At 53.0% G+C, this 16,170-nt stretch overlaps 2 protein-coding genes and 1 long non-coding RNA gene across 16 annotated transcripts in view; 2 read left to right on the top strand and 1 right to left on the bottom strand.

Annotated features, from left to right (window-relative positions):
• Positions 1-5,546, bottom strand: part of TJP3 (tight junction protein 3) — a 30,724-nt gene extending 25,178 nt beyond the window's left edge. Inside the window, exon 1 of one of the 2 annotated variants that reach the window (XM_036313690.1) lies at positions 5,324-5,546. The gene's annotated coding sequence lies outside the window, so the exon portion shown is untranslated. The remainder of the gene's footprint in view (positions 1-5,323) is intronic. The other variant, XM_036313691.1, reaches the window with a different exon arrangement.
• LOC118658313 lies at positions 354-6,461 on the top strand. The gene is made up of 4 exons (XR_004968283.1): positions 354-573; positions 2,217-2,394; positions 4,779-4,893; positions 5,811-6,461. It is a non-coding gene; the product is annotated as an uncharacterized LOC118658313 (long non-coding RNA).
• A 3,961-nt stretch (positions 6,462-10,422) lies between these two features.
• The window catches only part of PIP5K1C (phosphatidylinositol-4-phosphate 5-kinase type 1 gamma), a 52,936-nt gene continuing 47,188 nt past the window's right edge, over positions 10,423-16,170 (top strand). For 6 of the 13 annotated variants that reach the window (XR_004968191.1, XM_036312937.1, XM_036312936.1 and 3 more), the window contains exon 1: positions 10,425-10,651. Coding sequence is in view for 12 of the 13 variants with exons in the window: in XM_036312937.1 (XP_036168830.1) it covers positions 10,558-10,651 (94 nt within the window). In the remaining variant the exon portion in view is untranslated. Of the gene's footprint in view, positions 10,652-16,170 lie in introns of all 13 variants that reach the window. The other 7 variants (XM_036312944.1, XM_036312941.1, XM_036312943.1 and 4 more) reach the window with 4 other exon arrangements.

Below are 16,170 nucleotides of genomic sequence, written 5' to 3'. Positions count from 1 at the left end.
TTTTCATTCATTCAGTCATTCACTCAACAAAAATGTCTCAAGCCCCTGCTATGCACTAAGTGCATGAAGAAGTAATGGGGACCAACTTCCCCCCTGAAATTGCAGCGCCAACTTCAACCAGGAAAGGGCAGAGCAGGTGTGGCATGAGGGGTTAGGGAGGGATGCAGGGGAAGGTGAGGTCCCGGAAGTACTTGCAAGATGGATTTGCTTGGCCCCTTCTGAGCATCTATGGGGAAACTGAGGCCCAGAGAGGGCAGAGGCTGGGCTGGGGTCCCCCAGGGTGTCAGCTGCCAGGAGGAGTAGGAGCCTGGGGGCTTTGTTCCTGGGCTTTGAAACTTCCTGGTGGAGGCTGCTTTGCTGGTGTGCTACAAGAAGCTGAGGTCATCTGTGGCCTAACAGGTCAGACCGGAACCCAGCAATGTCCTGAAGCAGCTCTGAGATATGGCTCAGTCATCAGCATTTATTGGGTGCCCACTGTGTACACACAGGACTGACAACACCGGCCCAGTCCCTGCTCTAAAGGAAGCCCAGGATCCCCGGGGGAAGTAGACCATAATGAAATCATAAAAAAAAGTAAGTAAAAAGTACAACCTAGACTTCTGAGAGCATTGGCAGGGAGACACGACCTGGACTGGGGGCTCAGGGCGAGCTTCTCTGAGGAGGTAGCACTCGAGATGAGATGAGAACTGAGTTTAGTAAGTGTGACCTAGGTGAGAGGCACCTGGGCAGAGAAACAGTTAGGCCCGAAGGAGGTGAGGGGGGAGCCCTGGGGAGATCTGGGGGAAGGTGTTCTAGGTGGCGTGAACAGCGTGTGCAAAGGCCCTGGGGTAGGACCATGCCTGGCATATTGGAAGAACAGAGAAGAGGCCTGCATGGCTGAAGCAGAGTGAGGGGGGCGGTTAGTGAGGAGGTCAGGGCAGGGAGGGAACAGGGACAGGTCACCCAGGGCCTTCTGAGATTTGGGCTTGTTTTGTTGTGGGGGCGGGGGGGGGGGGGGGGGGGGAGATGGAAGCCCTGGAGATCCATGAACACTGGAAAGACCTGCCTCAGGCGCTCACTGGCACCGTCTTGTGGCTGCTGCGGGGAAGACAGATTGTGGGGGCCAGGGTGGGACTTCCTTAGGTGCTCAGAGGCGCCCTTTGGTGGCTGCTTGGAGGGAGGGCTGACTGTGGTGGGGAGAGGGGGACTAGGGAGGCCAAACCTGGAGGCCCTGTTAGATGTTGCTCCCCCACCCCCTTTTTTATGAACATTTTATTTTGGAACTATTTTAAATTTACAGAAAAGTTGTAGATATAATTCGGAGAGTCCCCATATGCTCCTCACCCGGTTTCCCCCAACATTAACATTGTACATGACATTGGTATATTTGTGAAAATTAAGAAAGCAACACGGCCAAGTCACCATTAAGTAAACTCCACGTTGTAACAGGTCCTACTAAGATCCCTTTTCTGTGCCGGGACCCACCCCGGATCCCCAGTGCATTCAGCCAGCTTGGGCTCCACTCCCCTCGCCCCACAACCTTTCCCGCCTGGAACAGACTGGCCCGCGACTCGGTAGAATGCCTCTCACTTGGGCTGGTCTGATGCTTTCCTCATGACTGGACTGTGTGGGAGAGAAGCGGGTAGGTGGTGGTTCTGGGGTTTGTGGAAGGGCAGATTCTGGGTGTGGCGGACTCCCGGAGAGCGTGTGAGGACTGAGCAATGATGTCCCGGGGCTGGCAGTGTGGGGTCCTTTTGCCCCTTAGTGACAGCGCTTTGATGTAGGAGGAAAGGGAACGTGAGGATGGCTTGTAGACCTTCCTAGGAGCTTGAAGTGGGGAATGCAGCTGGAGGGGGCTCAGATGTCAAAGCTCTAAAAGGAAGCTCTGTGGAAAGGGGGTCGCTGAGCTTGGCATGAGTCCCAACCCCTCTGACTCTTGCCTTAGTTTCCCCATCTGTGCCATGGGGACCTGGGTCTGCCTTTGAGTCCTGTCCTTAGGAAGGTTCAAATATTCAGGCATCCAGCATGTGGCAGGCTCACGGAAGGTTCGTCTGTGTGCTCCTTGTGCTCCCCTCTCCACTCCAGACCAGGAGGAGGGACACAAGCCCCAGTGGGAAAAGACAAAGGTGGATTATGGTGTCCCCAGGACTGGAGGGGGCCCCCAAAACTGTCTGTATCAAGGGTCTGTCCTGTGCAGCAGCCGGGTAGAACCCTGACCCTTGACACCTTTCTTATAGCCCCTGTCTTCAGTCTGGCCTCGCAACAGGACCCCAGGCCAACTCCCCTCTGACCATCCCCATTAAAGGTCCCTCCTCCCCTACGTTGACAGTCCTTATCTGCTTTGTGGCTGAACCTGCCCAACCTGAAATCTGTCCTCTCACAGCACTGGCCTTTCTACTCTGTTCAGAATAGTAGGTGAGTGTTTGTTTGTTTGTTTAGTGCCTACTGCATACCAGGCACTGTTCTAGGCACTGGGGATACTACAATGGTAGAACTCACAGACCAGCGGGGAGAGCAGTTATTCAACAAATAGTCCCTCCAATGAATGTGCAGTGAATAAGCTGTGGCTTTAGCTCAAGAACATTCAATAGTTCCCTAGCATCCCTTGAAAGCATACTTATTGAGCATCTGATTAATGCCAGATTCTGGCAATACCCTCCCTCCCAAGTCATCTATGCCTCTCGTCACCTATGAACTATTTTACAGCCGTGTAAATTGCAGGAAACTGTTGCTATTGCAAAGGAGTCTTGTCCAGAGGAGTGCAGATGGATTTTGTCCCGTGGGCCACAGATTATTGCCCTGTGACTATTGACCCGTTTTGAATTGATTTGTAAATTCATTTCAGCATTCTTGATGCCCTGTGTGTGTTCTTCCTTTACACTCATTCTTGAACAGGCTGTAAACTCTTCCTGGTTCCCACATTAATTAATGCGTTAAACAAACTCATAACGCACCTGTTTGTTTTCATATTAGTAGGAGAGTCATGTTTTTACCTTTTGGGGGGAAAACCATCCTTTAACACCATAATACCGAAAGGCCTCACACCAGCATCCAAGTCTCCCCCCTCATATTTCTAACTACCTCCCAGTTACTTGTCCCACTCACCATTAAAATCTTCAAACCCCAGAACACTCACCTTTCTTCCAAATCACCCTGGACCCCAATCTATTTCTCATACATCAGCATATGCTGTGCTGTAGTTCTACCAAGTCTTTCCAGAATCTGCCCACTTCTCCCCTCTCCTCTGCCTCCACCTGGTCTAGTCCCGTCATTGCCCACCTGGACCAACCCGGGCAACTCAGCCCTGGCCCCCTCGCTCCTGCCCTTTCCCGTCACAGTCTGTTCTCCCTGCAGCCACCAGAGGGCACCTGTGAGCACCTGAATCAGGCCTGGTCCACCCTCTGCCCACAGCCCTCCGGGACCCCTCCCTCCCTCCCTCCAGGAAAAGCCCCAGTCCTCCCCAAGGCCCCACACGACCTGCCCCATCCCCTTCCTGCCCTCACCTCCTCCCACTCTCCCCCTCGCTCACTCTGTTCCAGCCACGCAGGCCTCCGTGCTGTTCCTCCAACCACCTGCCCTGGGGCCTTTACACCTGACGTCACCTCTGCTCCAAATGCCCCAAGTACTTCCTTTAAGTCTTATCAAGTGGGCCCTCCCTAATCCTTAGCTAAGATTATAAAATGCCTTCCTGTCTATTTCATTCCTATTTCTCGAACTTCTGTTACTTCTTTTTCCCTGTGAAACTGACCACTCCCTGACTCAGGATACAATTTAGGATAGTTAACTTCCTTATTATGTCTCTTCTCTGTCTTTCTCCACCAAAATACAAGCCCACAAGATCAGGGACCTTTTCTGAATCCCCACAGCCCAGAACAGCGCCCGGCACGCGGTCGGTGCTCCATACATTCAGGTCCAGTCCCCGGGCACGTCCTCCGCCCATTCACATCTCCCACGAATGAACCTCAGTCCATTCCAAAGAGTGTCAGACTCCACCCTGGGCAAACACTGCTCCTCTGGCATCGGACCAGGACGAGGAGGAAGAACAGAAACCCAACTAGAAAGTGAACTTTCCCCAGAACTCAGGGCCTCATGGAAGCACTGAGCCAGGGAGGCGGAAATTCATAAGATGCTGAGCCTGGGACGTCGGTCAGGGGGCATGGGCAGCCCCCAGACCTTCCTGCTCTCTACCTTTTGACTCCTACCTGCCTGACAGCCAAACTTTGCTGTGCAGCCCTGGACATGTGGCTGCCCCTCTCTGAGCCAGGGCTAAGTATAAAAAACACACCAGATTTGGAAGTGCGGTACCCCCAAAAGAATAAAACAGGAAAGTGGCTGGCCTGAGGTCTGATTTTGAGTGAGACACCTTTTCCCGCAATCCCCACACGACTAGCATGGATTGCTGACCCTGTGATGTGTGTTCTCAGCAGCCCTGCTATCTGGTGGCTCTTATACCCACTTTACAGAATGGAAAACTGAGATCCAGTTAGGAGAAATGGCTGGAGGCTGTCTCAGTCGCAACATATTCCTCACAATCCCACAACCACCCAAATCTCAAGCCTCCCTGCTCCCTGGGGCTCCATGAGCATGCTGCCCTGGGGTGGTCCCAAATGCCAGGCCCACTCTGTGCCCCGAGTCTCAGATGCCTATGCCTTCCCAGCCCCAAGGGACCCACTTGGTCCCGGACAGAGAGATTTGAGGTGCGATCAGACACTGGCTCTCAGGAAGCTCCTTTTGTCCTGCACGTCCGGGAGCAAATGACCCAGAAAAATGTCTTGCCACCCATCCCCTCTCCTCTCCAGCTTCTACGCCCAAAGACCATCCCGGCTCCTTGCCCACAGCCTGCTCTGGGGACTGTTGTGACAACCATTTGCTTGCCCCCACCCCCTCCTGCATTTCACCTTCAGGAGAAGCAAGGTAAGGCGACCCCAGGACCTGTCTCCCCAGCTCCTGCAGGTGCCAGCGGTAGTGGGAGGCCCGTGCAATTCTCAGAAGAGGCCCCCACATTGACCAGGTGCCAGGCTGCCCCGCCTGCCACCTCCCTGCCCGACTTCCCGTCCTTCGATTGGAGGATCAGAGAGACCAACCCGTGCCCCCTCGGCCCCCTGGCACCACCTGGGCCAACAATGACCCTTTTAGGTCTCTGGCTCTGGCGTCCTGGGCTGACTGCCAGGGGCAGTAGCTGCCAGCCAGATAATCCTTTAGAAACTATGTCAGTGCCCACGCAGGAGTGTTAGCTTCCTGCTTTCGGGGGAGCTGCGGGAAGGGGAGCGGGGGTCCCAGGTCCCCGTGGTGGGGAGTCCGGCCCCAGCAATGGCTCCGGGATGACGGGCAGATCGGGACTTACCTGTCTAGGAGGCTGAGAGGCCTCTGGGCAGGCAGCAGGAGCCTGGGCTTGGGTGCCCGCCTGGCATGGGGGTGGGGAGGGAACCTGAGGTTTGAGCTCTGTCCTCCCCACCTGTTTGCTCAACTTTTCCTCGCTTGTGGCAGCTGTAGGCTGGCGGGTCCTGTGCCAGGTGGAACCAGCAGGGCAACATGCGACATGCACAGGCGAACTGGCAGTATGAGCGAGACAGGGAGGCTGGCTGGGTGTGTGGCTCTGTCGTAAGGTGCTCTCACGTGGGAGCAGCTGGCCTTAACCCCTGCTCGCCCAGAGGCCAGGGACACCGGGTCGTGCCCTGCTTGGGCCATTCACCCCTGGGCCGCTTGCTGATAGCAGCACTGGGGCCAGCACATATAGGCTGGTCCTGGGGAAAGGTTTAATGAATCAACTAAGAAATAAAAGAATGAAACTCCTCCTGGCCCCCTCCCTCTCCCCTCTGCTCTCTTGGCAGCGGGAACTGCCAAGCCTTTGCATTTGCCGTGGTGCCTTCCACCACGTGTGCCATCTCAGAAACTGTGGCAGGGCTGGCTCCTTCCTGCCCTGCGGATCTGAGAGCAAATTCTGCTTCTGTGCTACAAACTGACCAGCCAGGTTCCTGTGCCAAGAAGCTTCCGTCACTTCCCAGCTGGGTAGCTGTGGGTCTCCTCAGGTACCTCACCTTAAAAATAGGGGAAAACTCTAGCATCTACTTTCTAGGGGAGTTTCGAAGGATGAGTAAATGAATAAATGTCCATAAAGTGCTTAAAACAGGACAGGGCACACAGTAGGTCCACATCTTCTAGATACTACGCACAGGTGACTGATCCCAATGCATGAGATGTGGTTAAGTATGAAAAACACACCAGATGTGGGAGACGCGGTACTCCCAAAAGAATGTGAAATAGCCTGTTATTTTTTTTAAAAAAAAATATGGTTTTATTGATTTTAGAGAGGAAGGGAGACGGTTAGAGAGAGAGAAACATTGTTGAGCTGCCTCTGCACGCCTCCGACTGGCAATGGAGCCCGCAACTTGGCCATGTGCCCTGAACGGGAATCGAACCTGTGATTTCTTGACTCATGGGTCGACACTCAACCACTGAGCCACACTGGATGGGCTCGTTATATTTTTACATGGAACTTTAAAAAAATCTTTATTGTTGAAAGTATGACCTATGTCCCCCTTTTCTCATTGACCCCCTTCTAGCTGGCCCCCACCCTCTGCCCCAGGCCTTCACCACACAATTGTCTGTGTCCATGGGGCATGCTTATATGCATACAAGTTCTTTGGTTGATTTTTTTCCCCCCGCGCACACCCCCACCCCCACCTTCCCTCTGAGATTCAACAATCGGTTCTATGATTCTATGTCTCTGGATCTATTTTGCTTGTCAATTTATTTTATTCATTAGATTCCACATGTGAATGATGTCATGTGATACTCGTCTTTCTCTGACTGGTTTATTTCACTTAGCATAATAGTAGTCTTCAGGTCCCTCCCTCCATGCTGTCTCAAAGGGTAAGAGAGCCTTCTTTTTTACTGCTGCATAGTATTCCACAGTGTAAATGTACCACAGAGCTTGTTATTTTTAATATCCACGCTATGTTGCAATGATATTTTGCATATGTTGGGTTAAATGAGACATGTGGTTAAACTAATCTTACCACTTTCTATTTTGCTTTTTATATTGTGGTTAGTGGAAAATTTTAAATGACATCTAAGATTTCATTTTTTTGTTAATCCTCACCCAAGGATATATATTTTTTCAATATATCTTTATTGATTTCAGAGAGGAAGAGAGAGGGAGAGAGACAGATAGAAGCATGATGAGAGAGAGAATCATTGATCAGCCGCCCCCTACTGGGGATTGAGCCTGCAATCCCGGCATGTGCCCTTGGCCAGAATCGAACCTGGGACCCTTCAGTCCTCAGGCTGATGCTCTATCCACTGAGCTAAACTGTCTAGGGCAAGGATATTTTTTTCCCCATTGATTTTCAGAGAGAGTGGAAGGGAGGGGGCGAGACACAGAGAGAGAAACATCACTGTGAGAGAAACACATTGATTAGTTGCCTCCTGCACGCACCCCAACTGGGCCGGGCATCGAGCCTGCAACCAAGGTAGGTGCCCTTGACCTGAATCGAACCCATGATCCTTAAGTCCGAGGGCCAGCTCTCCAACCACTGAGCCAAACCAGCTAGGGCTAACGGTTAAGATATTACATTTACATTGGCTTGTATTGCCTTGGCTCTGTTGGTTAGAGCGTCCGCCCAATATACCAAGGTTGGAGGTTCAATCCCTGATCGGGGCACGTACAAGAATCAACCAATGACTGCATAAGCAGATGGAACAACAAATCGCTATCTCTCTCCCTCTAAAATCAATCAATCAATAAAATCTAAAAACTTGGCCATTACATTGGCTTGCGTTGTGGTTCTTGGGCTGCGCTGGAATAGGAGCTTAACGCATAATAGATATTGAGCCCGTCCTTTTCGATCACATTCTATTGCCACTGTGTCACATCTGTGCTATTTTCAAAGGGTTTATTAGCAGCTGAAACTATCTTCTGTCTTGTGCTTGTTTATCTCTCTCTTCTAGAATGTCACCTTATTGAGGTCAGGGATTTTGTCTTGCTCATTCCTGTATCCCCGTGGCCTAGAACAGTGCCTGGTACACAGGCGGTGCTCAATAAGTGTTTGTGGCATGAATGAATGCATGCATGCCTGAACGAACGAATGAATGAATGGAATATGGGGAGGGGGAGGGGAGACACAAGGTGTCCCTCCTAGCTGGTACCTAGCGTTGATGCTAATAGCATATATGACCACGAGGGGGCGGCAGAAACCAGGCAATTGGCCCCAGCCGGCAGCCTCCGTTTTCCATCTCGTAAAACCAGAAAAGCGGCTGGGTAGTTCAGTTGCTTGGAGCGTCCTCCCCTTTCGCCAAAGTCGGGGGTTTGATCTCTGGTGAGGGCATATGCAAGAAGCAACCAGTTAAAGCATAAATAGGTGGAGCCACAAGTCAACGCCTCTCTCTTCCTCTCTCTAAAAATCAATAAATAATAAAAAATAATGAGGGTATAATAAGGGAGCAGGGACGTGGGGGGAGGATGAATCAGGAGGATCAGAAGCCGCTGCCCCAGCCAGACCCCGGCCCCTCCCTCCTCTCCATTCCCTGCCTCCGCTGCTGTCCCCTCCCACCCCCACCCCCACCCCCACCCCCGACTCCTGCACCAGCTTGGTTTTTTTCTCTTTACATATTCATTTTTTAAAAACTAAAGTTTATACACACGTGTACTTTAAAGAGTCGAATTCTATTTCAGGTTTGTTAAAATTAGCAGTGGCATTGTCACCCCACAATTTCTCCCTTCCCAGAGGGGCTGTCCTCTTAGTTTAAGTTAAATTATGCTGACATTCATTTCTGCATCTCTAAATAATGCCTGTTTTGCCACTTCTTGATTTTTCAGTTTTAGTATTGACTTCCCACCAGGAGAGGTTCAGAATCAAACCTGAAAAAATAATTTTAATTTCATTTTCATGATCCTTATCACTAATCCAACCCCCAGCCCTTCCCCAGTTGTGTGAACCAGTGCTTCTCAAACTCAGGCATGCACATTGCCTTAGGGGGCTCATTGAAACCCCAGGAGTTTCTGATGCAGGAGGTCTGAGGTGGGTGGGGTACAAGATTCTGCATCTCCACCAAACTCCAGGGTGACGTCTCCCCAGCACCCCAGGCAGTGATGAGGGACCATGTCTCTGGAGTCAGGCAGGCCCGAGGGAAAACATCCCAGCTCCCGTCCTTCACTAGCAGGACGTCTGGGTCCCCCACCTACACCCCAGCCACTCCCCACAGCAGAAATCATTAGTTATGAAGAGAACTACTGACAGCAGCATTTATCACTCCTCAAATCATGACCTCACAATTAACAACCGTCTAGTCATATCACAAATAAATTCACCATTAGACTTTAATAACAACAGGGATACTCTTCAGACATAAATACACTGATTGACAGCATGGTTCTTTGTGTAATTCTCATGTGCAAAATGGGAATAACAATAGATTTTATTGGCTTGATCAGTATTATACAATAATTATTGTTTTCTAGGTAGAAGGCTCTGTGTTAGATATTGGGAACATACTAATAGTGAAAAACAGGTCCCTAACTTATGGAGATTTGGCATGTCAAGGGCTTTGGCACTGAGACTAGCATTTAGTAATATTATTATGTATATTTATCATTATATTATAAATAATGCTATATGTAACATTGTTATGGGTTCACTCAGCGAGATAGACCACCGACTCAGAATTTAAATTTAGGAGCCTTTATTAAGCTGGCCAGCAGACCACAGTTACAGCACCCTGCGGGAGCAGAGGCCGAACTGCAGCGATGACACAGGAGTTACATTTTATTATTAAATTTTGTGGAGGCCCAGAGAAAAATGTGTCTTTCAAATTCTGGGCCCCCCAATATGGAGGAAACTCTCTTTATTTATACTTTTCCCAGTCCTTTGTCTCCCAAATTTGGAATGAGACTTCCGGGCCTTCTGAGAAAGAAGGCCTGCGTGCTGGGAAGGGGCCATGAGACCGTATCTCAAGGCCTGGCCTGATGTCAGTGCCTTCCTATCTGTGTGTTTTAGGAGCAGACAGCACAGCATGACCCGTCTGGCCAAAGCGCCAGGTATGCAGCCCAGCACAACATTTCTACATTATACATTAATACTACTTATATAATAATACGTTAATTTTATTTAGTAATATCATAATCCATATAATTTTACATCGTGCATAATGAAAATTAAACATTATCATATTATAATTACTATTTAGATTAAAATATTTAACACAATATTGTGTTATTTATAGTGTGGTAATAAATAATTTATTAGTTGTAAGTATTCTTTATTCCATATATATTACTACCATTACAATGTGAAGTGACTGGAATGCGCTGCCCTTCCACACCCTGGGCGCGTGGGGGCGCTCGAGGCGCTCCGAGGTTCGGGACGCACTCAGGCCCCGCCCCCGAGTTCCGATTGGCGGTGCGCGCCGTGCGTGGTGGCGTAGCGCCTGGCCGCGTCCCCGGCCCTCCTCCTGCTCCCAGGGCTCGGCTCCCTCCCTCGATCCCCCGGTCGGCGGCGGTTGTTGTTCCGCGGCGGCGGCCGCACCTCGAGTCCTAACCTCCGGCCGCCCGCTCGCTAGCGGGTCCGCGCGCGCGCGGCCATGGAGCTGGAAGTGCCGGAGGAGGCGGAGAGTGCCGAGGGGGGGACCGTGACCTCGGAGGCGACCTGGTCCGCGGAGAGCGGCGCGGTGGCAGGTAACGGTTCCGGACCTCGCGTCCCGATATGCACCCGAGTGGACCCGCCTGCCGCCCCCACCGGGGCCCAGTGGACCCGTCCGAGTGCCGGAGGGGCGCCGAGACCCGCGGCAGGGAGACCGGAACGTTCCACTCCGGGGTGCGGGGGGGCATGGAACGCCCCCCGACTGGGCCGGGGGACTTGCCCTGGGCCCGAGGGAGGTGGGACCCCCGCCTGGGGGCTCGGAGTGGCGTCGCCTATTCCCGGGATCCCTGGGGGGGGACGCGGACTGGGGGCGGCATTGGGTGCGGGGCCCCATTCTGAGAGGCCATGGGTGGAGCATCCTGCTTGGAAGCGTGCGGGAGACCGGTCCTCGCACCACCACCCCCCCCCCCCCCCCCCCCGCCTTAGGGCGCGCGGCGGGTGAGTGCTCCGCCTCCTGCCGAGGGCGCTCGGGGACGGCCGCCTTCCTGTCTTGTTAGGAGGGGGCTGCTCTGCGTGTGTGGAGTGATGAAGCACCCCCCTTTCCGGGGAGGGGGCCCTGTCTCCAAGGTGGGGCAGGACATGGGGTGACACTGTGCCAGATGTGCCCTCCTGCCTGGACCCACCTTCGCCGGTGCCAGCTTCCTGACCTCGCCCCTTCCCCTCGCAGGCCGTCAGCCGATGGGCAGATCTTACTGGTCGGAAAGGCCTGGGGCAGCTGGGGTGGAGGAGGGAGGTCTCTGTGGCCTTCTGGGTCTGCCTCCCCACCATCTCTTCTCTTTTTGTGAAAGTGGTCATTTCTTCCCTTGCTGGGCCTCAGTTTACCTCCCTCTCACAGGAGGGGGCTCAGGGCATGACATCTCGAGGCATTTTCAGAGCTGGGGCTCTTGAAGTAGACGCGGAAGGGTAGGCCCCCCTAAGCCTTTTCCCTGGACACTGGGGTCTGCTGTCGCCATTGGAGGACCACTGCCTCCTGGTTGCCCCTCTCCTTGGCCTGCCTTTCTTACCCTCCCCCAGAGCAGGTGTAGGGAGCCAGGTCGCCCCACCAGCTACAGGCCCCCTTTACCTGGGGCGGAGTACAGAGCCGAGCCACTGCGGTTCCTTCTCAGTTGAGGTCATAAGCTCCCAAATAGGAAGTTTCCTGATCCAAAGAACGCTTTGCTCCTCCCTTGTAGCCTTTATGGGTGGAGCCCTCTAGACACCCCCATGGGCATCCATCCTCCTCCTCCCCTGGGCCTCCAAAAGCTTTCTTGGCAGGCAGGGAGATGCTGTGCTGCCTGGGAGCTGGGAGAAGTGTCTGAAGAGAGAGCCAGAGTGAGCATCCTGGGCTCTGGAAGACTCCCACTGCTTCCTTTGCCACTGCCATCTGGAACTGCCTGGTGGATGACCTGTTTCCTTCCGACCATCCGGTTGCCCCGCCTTCGTTCAGCCAGTGTCCTTGCCTGGCTAGCACCACACGTGGTGGAGGGCCCCAGCGAGGTCCTTTCTCAGCACCCTGACCTCTGCTGTCAGCCCCCTGGCCTGGCTGGTCAGAGACAAAATAGCCCCAGACAACTGGAAAGCTACGGAGCAGACATTTGTCTTATCAGGGGTTAGGTCAGCTGATTAGGGACAGATCAAATCCCAGCTATGGGCTGTGACTGGGTCTGAGCATGGGGCCAGAAAGATATGGGCTGGCCCTCCCTGCCTGTCACTGAAATCCACAGATATCTGCCTCTCCCAGCTAATTTTGATTTTACTCTCTTTAAAGGGCTGCCTCTCCCCTCCAAACCCACTTTTCCTGACCTAAGTTCTGTGAAGTTTGGGTAAGAGCTGTCCTTCCTTTTCCTATTGCTGTACAATTATATAAACACATAGACAGGTCTGCATATTCTTCACCAGGATGGTTCATGCTACACCGGGGTCTCTTTCCTTGGCACTATTGGCTTTTGGGCCAGAAAATTTATTGTTTTGGGGCGGCTGTCCTGGGCACTGGAGGGTGTTGAGCAGCATCCCTGGTCCCCACACACCTGATGCCAGAAGCTCATCCCCCCAGTTGTGACAATTACAGATGTCCCAGACATGGCCCAGTGTCCCCTGGAGATAGTCACCCTGGTGAGAGCCGCTGTACTATACCTATTACTCTGTAAGTTGCTTGCTTTTTGTCTGTAATAGTTTGGATTTTTCCCCCCATGTTGATATCAATTATTTTTTTCAGAGAGGAAGGATAATGTGCCGTGGTTAAGAGGGTGGGAATCCCTGAGTTAGCTGCCTGGGTTCCACTGAAGAGCAAGTGCTTTGATCTCTCTGAGCCCTCAGTGTCCCCCTCTATAAAATGGGATGAGGGTGCTTGATGAATGTTAGCAACAGCTGCTGTAGGCACCAGCCACTGCTGATTCACCAGCCTCCTGCTGAGGGACATTCAGATTATTTCTGGAGTTGCCTTTTGCTGTTACAAGCAGTAAATGTCTTGCCTTTGAACGCGGGCGCTTCACTTCCTAGAAGGTGGAGTCCCACCTTGGAATGGCTGGGCAGGGGCTAGCAATTGAAAAATGACTATCAGATACGTGATGGCTTTCCAGGAAGGTGTGGCAGGGGCCAAGAGAGACTGTCTCCCCACAGTGTTGCCAGCTTCGGATGTTATCAGCCTCTGTCATTTTGGCCAATCTGATGGGAGGTGAAACGTATCTTGGTATTTAGAATCTGGTTACTTTAAACGCCTGGGCTCCCAAGTCCTGGTCCAGAGAAGGCCTGATGGGGCTGTCCACTGGCTTTTAGGAGTTGTGTGGGGCACCTGGTTCCTGGGGCTTGGACGCATTCAGAGCCCACTGTGGGGCCTATGAGCAGCCTGTGGACTTTGGGGCTGAGCTGTGGTCTGCTGTTTCGGAGCCATTTCCCGCCTGTCCTTCCCGTTCCCATGATATCTCAGAACAGTCGACTTCTTCCCAGACCTCCCAACTCCTCCCACATCTAATCTGTTAGCAAATTATGTCAGCTCAGCCTTCAAAATGGACCCAGCATCTACCCACTTCCCCTCCTCTGCCTCCACCTGGTCCAGCCCCCATCCATCGCTGGCCTAGTCCTCTGTCCCTTCGTATGCTCCCTACAGCCCACTCCAGAAGGCTCCCATTAAAAACTGAGTCAGGCCCCATTCCTTGTCTGCCCACAACCCTCCAGGACTGTAAGCTTCCTCCAGGTAAAAGTCCTGCCCATGGTTCACAGGGTTCTGTACAGCGTGCCCCTGGCCTATCCCCTCCCCGGCCTCATCCCTCTTTCACCTTTGCTCGCTCTGCTGCAGCCACATAGGGCTCGCTGTTTCTCTACGGCACCAGGCATAGTCCTGCCCCAGGGCCTTTTCAAAGGCTATGCCCTTTGCCTAGAAAACTCATCCTCCTTATCTGTCATTTGCTTCCTTAGCTCTTTCAAGTTTTTGCTGAAATACCTCCTCCTCAATGAGGCTTCCCTTGATATTTGAGGGCGGCCTGAGAGAGGGTAGGAAGTTCAAGCAAAGGCCTGGTGTGCTCCAAGAACAGTGGTGGGTCAGTGTGCCTGGGGTGGGGCGGGTGTCATCTTTGGAGGCCTCCTCTGAAGTTGTGACCTTATGGTAACCAGGGATTGCAACATCCCTCGTTGAGTGAGCTGTGTTCTTAGGAGACAGAAAGCTCTCAGTGTGAATTCCGCCCTGGCCACTTTCTAGGAATGCAACAGAAGTGACTTGGACTGGCAGCCTCGATCTGCTCCATGGAGAGGCCTTGGGAGTTGGACCACCTTTACCAGTTGGGGACACTCCGCCTCAGTGTCTCTGTCTGTGAAGTGGGCGTGATGACTACCTTTCTCATAGGTCTCGGCCAAGTGAATTGGCGTACAAAGATCTTAGAAGGGTGCCTGGCATGTAGTCGGCTCCATGTGAGCACTGCGATTTTCCCTCCTGGGGACACCACGTGAGTCAAAGGGAACTAACTGCACGTCATAAACCGCTTCCTGCAGAGCCTGGCACAAGCTGGAGTTGGCGGTGGGACTCAGAGCATGTGAGGACGTGCAGTTGCCTCTCGGTCCTTGAACAATGCTTATTGAATATCAAGCACCTATTGTGGGCCATGTGGGGTTCTAGGTGCCTCGGTCAGTCATATCAGTGACCAGGGGGATTCCTTCGTTGCCCTCTGGCCTCTCAGATAAGACCAGGGACCACACTTGGTGGCCCCTGGACAAGTCCGCAGCTGGTTTTATTGGAACACAGACACACCCATTCGCTCACATGTTGTCTATGCAGTTTTCACGCTACAATAGCAAAACTGAGTTTCAAGACAGAGACCGTATAGCCTGCAGTGTGGAAAATACTCACTGTCTGGTCCTTTACGGAAAATGTTTGCTGACTCCTGAGTAAACCATGCTGGAGAGTGGTGAGTGTGCAGAGGGAAGTGAAACGTGTTGTGGCAGTATGAGTGACAAGAGCCTGCTGTAGGAGTCAGGAGAGGAGGTGACTTGAGTGAGAAACAGCAGCTGAGGGTGGAGCTTTCAGGCAGAGGGAACATGCAAAGGGGCCTTGTGGCCAAAATGAGTGTGATTCCTTTGAGCAAGGATGCTAAGTCAGTGTGTGGGGCAGGAACTGGGATAGGCAGGGTCGCCACTTGGGGCCGGAGACCGTGGCTCTGCCTCTGTGCCTCGGTTTTGTTCTGAATTCAGTTGGTGGTTCTGGGAGGTTGAAGCAGGGAAGTGTGCACTGAGTCAGTTTTGCAGAGCACGCTCTGGCTACTTGGTGGGGACGGTGCTGAGGGGTTGTGGGGCGCCTGGATGGGGGTAGAGGGAGGTGAGGGAGATGAGGAACCCAGGAGGGTTTTGTGTGCCCTGGAGTTGGTGGTGGGGTGGGGAGGGCCCAGGAAGGAGCAGGTCTTAGAAGGGCTGAGCTTGCACTGATGTGGGAGGAGTAGGGAAGAGGGGGTGCTGTTCAGGGGCCCCCAAGGCTTGTGGAGCCTTACTGACCTGGCAGGGTGGCCTGGGCCTTGACCTGGGTAGACCCTGCCTTGACCTTGGACAGCATGCCTCTGACCAAGTGAGGTCCCTGCTTTTCACCTTGGTTTTTCCTCTAAAGATGAGGGCAGTGGGGCCCCAAGGATTCTGGGGGACAGAAATAGGTGAGGCCTGCAGCCCCCGGCAGCGTTCTTTAACTGACATCTGCTTGACCTGGCTGTTTACAGATGGGAAGGCCCAGGTTCTAAGGGGCGTCTTGGGCTGCCAGGCTTTCTGTCCCCAAATCCTGCCACCTTGACCAAGTCGCATGTCACCACATGTGAGAACAGGCCGAGACCCCACTGGGGATTTTCCTGCTGCTGCCAGCTGGACTCACAGCCTGAGCCACGGGAATGCTTCTGTAGAAGATTACTGACTAAGGGGATTAGCCATGGGGCCCTGCCCAGCCCTCCCCCTCCTGCCCCATCAGGCTGCACAGGAGGGAGTGGGGTCCACCCAAGAGGCCCCAAATGCCTGAACCAGTAGAAAGGAAAAGTTTTGGGGACCTGGCCTCTGTCTTTGATTGAAGAAATGAACCCTAACTGCCTGGCTGATATGGCTCAGTGATTGA

Source organism: Myotis myotis, unplaced genomic scaffold, assembly GCF_014108235.1.
Source record: "Myotis myotis isolate mMyoMyo1 unplaced genomic scaffold, mMyoMyo1.p scaffold_m19_p_6, whole genome shotgun sequence".
Taxonomy (NCBI): Eukaryota; Metazoa; Chordata; class Mammalia; order Chiroptera; family Vespertilionidae; genus Myotis; species Myotis myotis.
The sequence above is the reverse complement of the archived record's forward strand: the minus strand, read 5'-3'. Positions and strand labels throughout refer to the sequence as shown.